At 37.5% G+C, this 10747-nt stretch overlaps 1 protein-coding gene across 1 annotated transcript in view; it reads left to right on the top strand.

The window, feature by feature from the left end:
* SEC24A (SEC24 family member A) overlaps positions 1-5959 on the top strand; it is a 20795-nt gene extending 14836 nt beyond the window's left edge. Inside the window, exons 16-23 of the mRNA XM_009708932.1 lie at positions 473-646; positions 1047-1157; positions 1597-1772; positions 3263-3400; positions 4082-4186; positions 4328-4420; positions 4975-5078; positions 5476-5959. Of these exons, the coding sequence (XP_009707234.1) occupies positions 473-646; positions 1047-1157; positions 1597-1772; positions 3263-3400; positions 4082-4186; positions 4328-4420; positions 4975-5078; positions 5476-5590 (1016 nt within the window). The 3' untranslated portion in view covers positions 5591-5959. The remainder of the gene's footprint in view (positions 1-472; positions 647-1046; positions 1158-1596; positions 1773-3262; positions 3401-4081; positions 4187-4327; positions 4421-4974; positions 5079-5475) is intronic.
* The last annotated feature ends 4788 nt before the right edge of the window (positions 5960-10747 follow it).

Raw genomic sequence — 10747 nt, 5'->3', positions numbered from 1 at the left:
GGGAGGGGAAGTGGGTGTTTGCTGTTATTTGGGAATGTTTTGTTTGGTATTTTGGCTGTTAGGTAAGCTTAAATAGTTAAAAGACAGAGATTAGAAAAGTAAAATTCTGTTTGAGGAATCAGACCATTTATTAAAGACTGTATTTGCAGTATCTTTACTGGCATCCATGTTCCATTTTACAATGGTTAAAACTGGAAATTTTGTTGGACTGCTATTTGAACAAGGGAGTGTTTTTATAGTCTAGAGACTTACTACTATTCTACATTGATTTGACTTCGGAATTCCTGCTTGGCTTTGTGGATTCTATGGATTAGTTGTCTGTTTGGGATATTTACCTTTCCTGAAGATACTTTATTTCATTGAGAAGGATCTTAACATTCTGATACAGAGCCATTAAACAGTGATGGCAGATGTGTCTGTACTGCATGACTATTAAAAATAAAACTGATTCAATAAAATGCTTATCTTGTAGGTCTTTCCATTCATACTTTCCATGGGAACTTCTTTGTACGATCTACAGACTTGTTGTCATTACCCAATGTAAACCCAGATGCAGGATATGCTGTGCAAATGTCAGTTGAAGAGAGTCTTACTGATATGCAAGTTGTTTCTTTTCAGTCAGCTCTCCTGTACACATCCAGCAAAGGTAAGACAAGCAGGTCATGTTAGCTGCGTTAGCAGTACAGTATTCAGATGAGTCTTCTTGGGTCCATTTATCAGCTGCAATTCAGTTGCCGTAACTTACACAAACTATTTTATCTAATATCAAGATCACAACTGTGATGTGTTACTGCATGTTGTTGATGTTGTTGCTTCTTCCAGGCTAAGAATTGGGAAACTTAGTTCTGGTCTGAAAATAGGTAGACTTAACCCAGAAATTGAGAACTAATAATTTTTTAAAGCTACTGGAAGTGGCCTGATTCACCACTTGGATGATAAATTAGATTAAAACGTAATATTTTTGTTATTGAGTAACAGTGGCATTTCTTTTATTGTTTCATAAAACAAAAGTTATGTTTGGAGACTACAGTTTTGTTTTCTTACAGGTGAAAGACGAATTCGTGTCCACACTATGTGCTTACCTGTTGTAACAACACTGAGTGATGTCTATCTAGGGGCAGACGTACAAGCCATCACTGGGCTGTTAGCCAATATGGGTAAGCATGATAAGAGCTTGTTTGGATATGTATGGATGATATCCCTAAAGCCCTGAGCAGTAATCCTCTGGGAAGTAACATTAGAAGAAAAGATTCTCTTTTCCTAATAGCACTTTCTAAGTTGCAAACCTAAAAGTTTTTTGGGTTTTGTTTTTGGTTTGGTTTGGTTTTGGTTTTCTTTGTTTTTTTAAATGCTTGGCTTAAGTGAAGTTATCAGTATAGCTGATGTAGTCACCTGGACTTAGTCTTAGTCTGGTGCGTCATAACGGGCCCCTGGCTTTTTTTTCTGAATCACTTGTCTTGACCTCCTCTGTACTGTTGTAAAAGCTTATTAAGATGCATGGAAGTATATGTTAAAATGAGAAAAGTTAACGTATGTGACTGTATTCCTACCAAGGGAGGAAAAGCCTCTTACTTGAGCTTTGTACTCTATTTTTAGCTGTGGACCGATCAGTTTCTGCCACCTTGAGTGATGCTCGGGATGCCTTGGTCAATGCAGTGATAGATTCTTTATCTGCTTACCGTTCATCAGTCCTAAGCGTTCAACAACCTGGTCTCATGGCCCCCTACTCACTACGGCTCTTTCCTCTTTATGTACTGGCACTCTTAAAACAGGTAAGAGTTCAAAGGAAGCCATGCAAGAGGATGATTGTCTGTTTGGCACGTCAACCTGAAGTAAAAGGACATTTCTTTGATGTACAAAATAGCATCTATCTTCTCTTTCACGATTTTTGTAGGAGTTGCTTGATTTAGATTGTTTAATAAAACCAGCCTTTCTGCAATTTGCCACTGGAGTACTGAGATACTTCACAGACTTGAGAATGGTCCTTCTTGCACAGATAAAGTTCTCTCAAGATAGCAAGTCCATTTCACTGCACCCCAGAATTTGATGACTTGAAAGCTCAATGTAGAACAAAGCCTATTTAATTGTTTCTCAGGCTTGGATAGATAACATATGATTTTACAGGTGGTGAATATGGGTTTTTATCTTGGAGTCTGTTACATTATGAAAAATGGAGGGATTTGGAGAATTTTATGAAGCAAATGTATCAGGGTAATGGACTGGCCTTCTGCTTTTGCCTGCAGAGGAGACCAATAGGGGATAGAGAAGATGTGTAAAGAATATCACTGTAGAGAATAATCTGATTGAGAAGTGGGAGTTCAGAAGTGTGTATAAAAACAAAAGTATAAATGTTTTAAGCAAGGGAATAGGAAAATATTAAAGACAATGACTAGTCTGGAGAATGTGGCAGGGTATTGGTAGAGTGGTTTTTTTCAGGAATCTAATTTTTGTGCATTTCTGGAAATGTAGATCCACACAGCAGTTCAGAGTGGATTAAAAGAGAGCTAGCTGGCTGGCAAAGAGTTAGTTGGCTGGCTGTTCTTGCAAAAGGTTTACAGCATTTCACAATATTTGCTCAGTGTAAATATTTTTTTGATTGGATTTCCCTGAACTGATACTGGAAGTCATTTTAAGTGTTGGACAAGCTGGCTTTCTGTTCTAGAGAGAATTTTCTGATTCATACCTCTTGATAAGGACTTAACCAGCATACTGCTACTACCACGTTGATACTGACGTTTGAGCTGTTTCACTTAGAAGACTTTATTGACCCAGTAAAGTGGGAGGAGCGAGCCCTTGTTTCAGTTATAGCTGGGTTTTTTTGTCCCACAAGCCAGGAGTATATCCTTATTGTAAATCCAGAATTACCTAAGATTCTGTATGTTGAAGCCAATCATAAAGTGCTCCAATATTTATTCTTCTAAATTCCATCAAGTAGCATTTTTGAGTTGTATGTTAGAAGACACATATTTCAAGATGCTTTCATCTCAGCTGTAGTGCTCACTAGAAAGGATTGATGGTGCAAGGTTATGGTTAATTCTAGAACCCAGAAATGGGAATAAAGAGACTTGAATGATTTGTATGTGAAACACTGAAGTGAACTATGGAGAAGTGAAATAGCAGTGGTAAAATACCATACCATGAGAATACTTATGGCTCATCTCTAAGACTTAACGTAAGTTAGAAATAAACAATAGATGGTGTGCTGAATTCAGCTTATCTCACTTTGCTTTAACGGTCAAATTAAATGCCTGATCATTTGCAGAAAGCATTTCAAACTGGGACGAACGCACGTTTAGATGAACGCATTTTTACCATGTGTCAAGTGAAAAACCAGCCCCTTGTTTACCTCATGCTTATGACACATCCCAGTCTGTACAGAGTTGATAATCTCACAGATGAGGTGAGTATTTGCATTGCTACATGGTCCATTTGCCTGATCCCAAAGATTTATATGATGTGAAAATAAATGTGTTAAAAATCTCACAAGTTTTCCATATTAAAGCTGCATAGCTGAAATTTACTGTTTCATATTTTCCCATTTGTTGCATTTATGCATTTATTATTTGGGACTGGATTGATGAATTCTGGAGGGAAGCTGTGCTCTGGCTATGGATGGATGGGGAAGGTTTTTTCTAACTTATTTCACTTTTTGCCTTGTGTTATTATCTTGCACTATAAATCTCATGTACGTAAAGATAGTATAACATGCTTTAACTTTTTGTCCCTCTGTAGTTTCCTTTATTTTAAAATGTCAAAGTAGTTCTGTGAACAGTGAGAGAATGTTTCTGTAAGAGCCTGAATAATTTTAGAAGTCACATCTTTTGTACCTAACAAATCTGATATTCCAGTTCTAGAACTAATTAACTAAGATTAAGTTCAAGTACACCCTCTCTAAATAAAACATTAAAAGATTTATTAGTAAATTATGCACTTGAAGTATGACTTGAACTAAACTGAGAAGAAGGGTCCAGCTTCAGTATTCAGTGTAGTAGACCCTATTCTTATTTAAGCCTCTGTTCTTGTGCCTGTTTCAATGCATCAAGATGTGAACTGCTGTTTTTCTTTTTGCTTTCTCTTTTAGGGGGCCCTTAATATAAATGATAGAACTATACCTCAGCCACCCATTCTCCAGCTGTCAGTGGAGAAGTTGAGTAGGGATGGTGCTTACCTTATGGATGCTGGCTCTGTAAGTTGGGTGGTAGTGGTGATTTTAAAAAGTATCCAAATTCGCTTGATGCGTTCTTTCTGAGAACTCAAAAGGTGTAGGAGACTGCTGAGGTGTGGTTTTTGTGTTGGCTTAATGTTGTTATTGCTGGGTATCTTTCAGGTAATGTTTCTGTGGATTGGGAAGAACTGCGGGCAGAGCTTTATCAGCCAAGTCCTTGGAGTTCCAAATTATGGCTCAATACCGCAGAATATGGTACGTGCTTGTTTTGCTGTACAGCAGTTGTACAGTGCCGCCAGAACATTATTTTCGTGAGAACTGAAATACCACTATTCAAATATTAGCCCTCTAGTCATTATTCACTATAAATCCAGATTCAGGGAAAGAAATAATTTCTCTTACCTCTCTTGGAGTTTTTCCTGGCTAAAACTTTATAGATCTTCCCATTTTAGCACAGTAAGAAGAGGCTGGCAATGATTAAGTTTCTCAGAACTGTGGGAGCTGACTGAGAATATTTGTGAATAGCAAGCACAGGGGGTTAGTGGGAAGTCCTTCGGTTTCTGCAATAAAACAGGTATCGACCACATCTCGGTCATCTCCATTCTGACAGCCAATTGCTGATACTAGTTTAGTGCACTTGACTGTTTCAAGCCCTTTCAAAGGAGACTAGACTAAAACTATACATCACAAAACGTATCTCTCTGGATTTCCTTTATACCTGATTAGGATACAGTTGGGCTATTTGAAGTGTTCCTTTTACTGTTCTGAAAAATATCATGTATGTATTAATGATACCCTTTGCTTCTTAGACACATCTTCCAGAACTTGAAACTGCAGAATCCATCAGAACAATAGCTTTCATTTCTTGGTTGAGAGAACAGAGACCTTTCTTTCCTATACTATATATAATAAAGTAAGTGTGTTTTAACAGTTTTTGTGCTTCTGTAGGGACCTCTTAACAATACATATTTGGATATCATATACTGAACTTTCTTAATGGAAGTTTTAACAATGATGCATGCTGTGCCTAACAGATTTGACAACAGATATGAGTTGTTATGAGTTGTCTCCAGTTAGAATTTCCACAGACTAAATGTCACAAAACAGTCTTTAGTTAATGTCAGATAAATAAAGTAAATGCTGATAAGTGCACTTCTTAGGATTAATATAAAGGGCTATTTGAGTTCTCTTTTCGTATATCCTTAAGCTCTTTAAATGTCTTGCCACTTGACCTGTAACTTCATTAATGCATTGCGCTGTAGATCTTGGTGAATGTTTATTTCACTCACACTTATATTTTAATTTTTAAGGGATGACAGTCCATTGAAATCAAGTTTTCTGCAAAATATGATTGAAGACAGAACAGAATCGGCCTTATCATACTATGAATTCCTCCTTCACATACAGCAGCAAGTGAATAAATGAAACACTACCCTTTGGCTCACTTCTTAAAGGAAAGATTTTTGCAGTAAAGAACGATTGTGCTTGTAATATCTTCATTAAATCTGTGGCCTGAGGCAGTTGATGAGAAGTTCTCACTGTGATTTCAACGAACTAAAGCAAATAAAGGACCACATCTGAGAATCAAATGTGCAACTACATAATATTGTACCTTAAAAAAAAAATCAAACTGTTGGAACTGGTTGAGCACCTTTAATTTGCTGCAAATCATGTTTTTACTGTAAGTAGTTGCAGCATGAAGTACATTTACAAAGGCAATACTGAAAAGGTGAAATACATTTTGTAAAATAAAGAGTTCTTTGTTGTTCAAAATGTACATTTCTGTAACTCTTTTTTTTTTTTTTTTTTTTTTTGCTGCTAGATATAAAACCTCACAATACTGATCATGATTTGCAGGGAAATTCTTTCTAAGTGCATCCAGTGATTACAGACAGAGCATCTCAATGTTCAACTTAATGCTTAAAGTAGCAATGAAACAACTGTTCATTGTGAAACGAACAAATATTTATGAAGTGTAGAATCCAGTGCTTGGATTGGAATATGGCTAATAGGACTAAAGGTAAGCTTAACCCGGACAAGATGGCTGAATTTGTTAAAAGTCTTAATGAGTCAGTATTCTAATTAAAAATAGTGGGGAGGAGCGGGCCCTATATGAGTCACATTTTAAAAAGTCAGCGGCCGAGTCAGCAGCAAGATTAGACTTGGGTAGATGGCAAGCTTTGTTTTTCTTCAGTAAAAGGAATAGTTTTAATTTCAGTTTGTGAATGGTGTGGGAAGGGAAGGGCAAGGAAGGTTATCTCAGATTTTTGGTTTATGTTTAGTAGACTTTTGGCTCTTGTTTACGTTAACTGTTAGGCCCCTAAAATCTAATGTGTTTCTGAAGCAACTTTATATGACAGCACTTCAAACTTAATGTTTTGAGACAACATTGAATATTTTGATGTTAAAATTGGAAAAGAAATTCTTTTTCTAAAGACAAAAATATTACATTGCGTTTGAAGATTTGTTTATGGTTTGAGACACACTTGAAGTTTTCAAATATTTTTTTTTACTGCAGCTGTGTAATAAGCCTAGGTGCAAAGCCAGTGTGCACCAAATAAAAGCTTTAAATATACTCTCAGATCCTTGCCAGAGCTACAGATGGAAGTTGACATTGGGCTTGAAGTGAAAATTTATATACGAAATATTTAAATAATTTTATAAAAGTGTATTGATAATTGTTCTGCTTTGGAGATTAAGCTATCATTGATAGTTACCAACGTAAAGAGTATTTAAGTTACTGTATCCCTATGCCTGTGGAAGTGATTTGTATGGAAAAATCTTGGTTTGCTTTTTTGTTTAATAGTGGTAAACTTAAAGGTCTTGCAAAACCTACTTCCTGGGGCAAGTAACTTGAATAGGTAAAACACTTATAAGTGGTCAAACATGTACTGTGATTAGGCTAGTTAACTTACATTTTGTGATACAAATGTCAAAGGACATTATAGGGTAATCATCTGCTACCATTTCAGGCTGTAGCTGCACATGATTGTCGGGAGTTGCCTTACGTCAGGGGAGGAGTTTCTTTGGGGAAATTGTTCTTGTTGCTTGAGCACAAGAAGCTGAAGTTCAGAACAATGTCTAAAGTAGCATGAAAAGACTATTATAGAACCAATTTAAGCTTCCCTGTCTGCTGTCTCCATAGCAAACAGGAGTATATTTACTTGAACAGCTTTTCAGAGAATTGCACAGTTTCTAGTCATAGTGAAGAGGTTTTTTAAGTTTTGACAGTCTGATTTTTTTTTTTTTTGTTCCCCCCCAGGGGAAAGGAGTCTTTTCATTTAAGTCCTAAATGGAAGCTATGCACTTGCATAGGTTATGACTTCAAACTTGTGTTTTGGGTATATTATCACTCAGATGTTGAAAATTGTCCTTGCATCTAACAGCCCACCCAAAATTTGCTTCTTACTATGACTGTATTTTGCTACTATATCCCTTATTTTTTTTTTTAAAAACGTTGAATGTTGGAGATGGCTTCATTGCTTTATGTACACCAGACTAATGGCTAAAGATGGCAGTCTTTGTGGTAATTAACAACTTTGAATTAGAGTCCCTAAGTTTTACAGAGCAAAATACTATAAACAAGAATCAGATGATCCCTCTTGGAGTTCACTTTGGAAGAAATTCTGTATTGAACTTCGTTAGTTTATTCCCTTGCAGTGGGAAAGGCCTGCTGGTTCACCTCGTATTGCTGTAAGGGCAATACAGGACAGATGAACACATAACCTACCTATGATTTGTCATTTTTACCTACAATTGAAAAATGAGGACACCTAAGATGAACTGCAAAAATAGGCAAGAGGGGCTCTGGTTCTTAGATCTCAGCACGACAACTCTACCACTGCAAATGTACTCTATTTTTCTAGTTGAAGACTCTTTTTTTTAAAAACTATTTCTGTATTTGGCACATTAGTGTTCAGCCAACATTGTTACCATCCATTTTACTTTGCTTTCATTATCGTTTTTAATTTAATATATTTGAGTCTAAGTCCACATAGACTGTGTTGCAATAACTAGAATGATTCACTTTTCTTTTATTTAGAAATAATTTCTTAACAGAATTTAATCAAAGATGCAGAATGGCTGTTAAGTAAGGGACCATTAAATGTGATTTTAAGGTTCTGTTTACTATTATGGATGTAATCCTTATAGTAAATTTAATTTTGTAAAGTAGTGTATAATATTGTAATATTAAATCTTTGTTTTCTGAACTCAAACATTTGATCTTCAGTATGAAGTTATAAATCTTCCCCCTTCTGAATTTGAGACAGGATTTACTTGTCCTCCTTTTTACAGTTTGTAATTTTCACTGTTTTATTCCTGTAAAAAGTCATTTGTAACACATGCAAATGCTTATTTTATCTGTGCTAATTTATCAGATTTGGCTACTCAATAAAATTAATTGAAAACTCATGCAAGTCCATCAGTCCTTTCTTATAAATAAAAATAGAATAATGTATCTGATCAATCAAGATAAATACCATGTACCAACAAGTGATAAATTCTACTTTTAGCTAAAACTTAATATTTAGGTGATACAAAGTGAGAGGGAATTTGAGAAAATTAGTTCCAGCTGACTCAAACTTTCCTTCTGTCACTGGCATTTTTTTGTCCCTCCAGAGCACCTCTGTCAGTCGGCATTTGTTATTCAGTCCTACCTTGGGGTTGGTTCTTGCAGTAAGCCCGCAGTGGTGCTGTACCCCACCGTGTCGTACCCTGCCATCTGGCTGGAAGTTGGTCTCAAGAGCCAGCTGATGTTGATGGTTGGAATTTAGCCTTCAGCAGTGTTCCCAAGATGGTGATCAATTTTATTGTAGGTAATCCTGTATCTTCATTTAATATCCTATTCTTTCAACACCTTTTTGTAAAAGTCATTCCATCTTATGCTTGCCAATTTTTTTTATGAGCTGTCATCACTGCTGCTTCTGGTTTATCATACCTATGTTAAGGCATGAGCTTGGTACTTTGACCTTTTAACAGTTTTTGAATACAGAATCCTATCATTCTCTAAATCACTTAGTATCGTAGAAATATTAATTGGACTTGTCAGCACGAAGTCCTTCCCCAGTACTTGTTGAATTTCACCACTCTGGTGGCAGTGGCTCGGAAATCAACAGGCAGCCATTCTAGTACTGGTCTTTGGAACTCCAAGCACAGGATCTTGAAGCAGAGTCCTGCTTCTAATGGAAGTGCCTGTGGCGCAGTCTGTGAGCTAAGGAGTCCAAGTCATTCAGTGTCACGGATGTTGAAGGTAATCAGTTTGAAGTATGATGGAGAGTATCCATGTCACTGTCTTCATTGGGTTTGGCTTTCAGATACTTTTGCTATGCGTATTAGCTACGTGAATGTTCACCTAACAGAAGAATACTGTTTGCCCAGTTTTGTCACTTTGTCACACAAGTAGAAGTATGATGGACTTTTTATTGTACATAAATATGAATATCATGCCAGCTGTATCTTGCTAGAAAGAACTGAAGATGCTCCCTGTTTTATAATGTTATGGTAATTCTGGAGTCCTTGAGAGGTCCTTGTTCCCTCGTTTTTTTCCTCAATATGCATAGTCAGTCCTTTCATTTCAGTTGCTTACTGTATTAACAGCTACACTGTTCATAAAAAGCTACACTGTTAATTAATAGTGACACTACACTGGGAATATGATTTGGGATGCTGACCTGTGCTGCCTAACAGCTCCCTAGAAGGTATTTCCCTATATTGTGTATCCCTCGCATGTACATATAAAAACATCTGTTTGCTGGCACTCCACTAAACAGCATATTCTCTTCCCTTGTTTGGAGTGCACCCGGAGATGACAAATTAACTTCCTAAACTCAGCTGCACAGCAGCACTCAAAGCTCTTCCAACAGAAAATCTCAAAACCCAGCCCTGTGCTCCCCCTCAGCGCACTGATCAGTTCTGCCTGAGGAGCACAAGGAGGGCTTGCACTTTGTACTTCAAACATCTGTGCTGGAAATTAAACTGCTCTGTGAACTTAGCCTTGTGAATACCTCTGATGTTCTGCTGCTCCTGTATGGTCACAATTTTAACTGTTGTTTTTCTAGTTACAGAGTGTTAGGTAAATACTACTTTGGATAGAAACATCAACGTTCACTTATTACAATATTTTCCGTTTCTATGCAGAGCACTGCTTTCATCTCTCTGTATGATAAGGAGAATGTTACCATCCTGTACTAGTTTTTATACTGCATTGTTAAGCAGATTTTCCTCACCGACCGCGAGGTGAATTTGCCAGGGTTACTGAAACCAGCATTTTAAGCGAAGTAAGGAAGGAGCTGACCACCGCTAGCGCTCAGAGCGTAAAGTCACGTTACCGCTGGTTTGCTTTTCTTATAGGCATGCAAAAAACCTTACCCTGGCTGAAGCTGTCAGTCAGGTTTCCGTCAGCGCGGCGACTACCCCCCCCGCCACCTCAGCCCCGCTGGGCCGGCTCCGCCCCGCGGCCGTCGCCCGCTCTCTCCCTTCCCGCCCCTCACCGAGCTGACACCATCGCGCCTCGCAGCGTGATGTCACTTCCGAGGCCGGAGCGGCCATCTTCACTACAGGCACCGTACCGTCAGAGAGCAC

The sequence above is a fragment of the Cariama cristata genome, unplaced genomic scaffold (assembly GCF_000690535.1).
Source record: "Cariama cristata isolate BGI_N322 unplaced genomic scaffold, ASM69053v1 scaffold11751, whole genome shotgun sequence".
Classification (NCBI taxonomy): Eukaryota; Metazoa; Chordata; class Aves; order Cariamiformes; family Cariamidae; genus Cariama; species Cariama cristata.
Note: the sequence above shows the minus strand (reverse complement) of the source record. Positions and strands in the feature narration are given on the sequence as shown.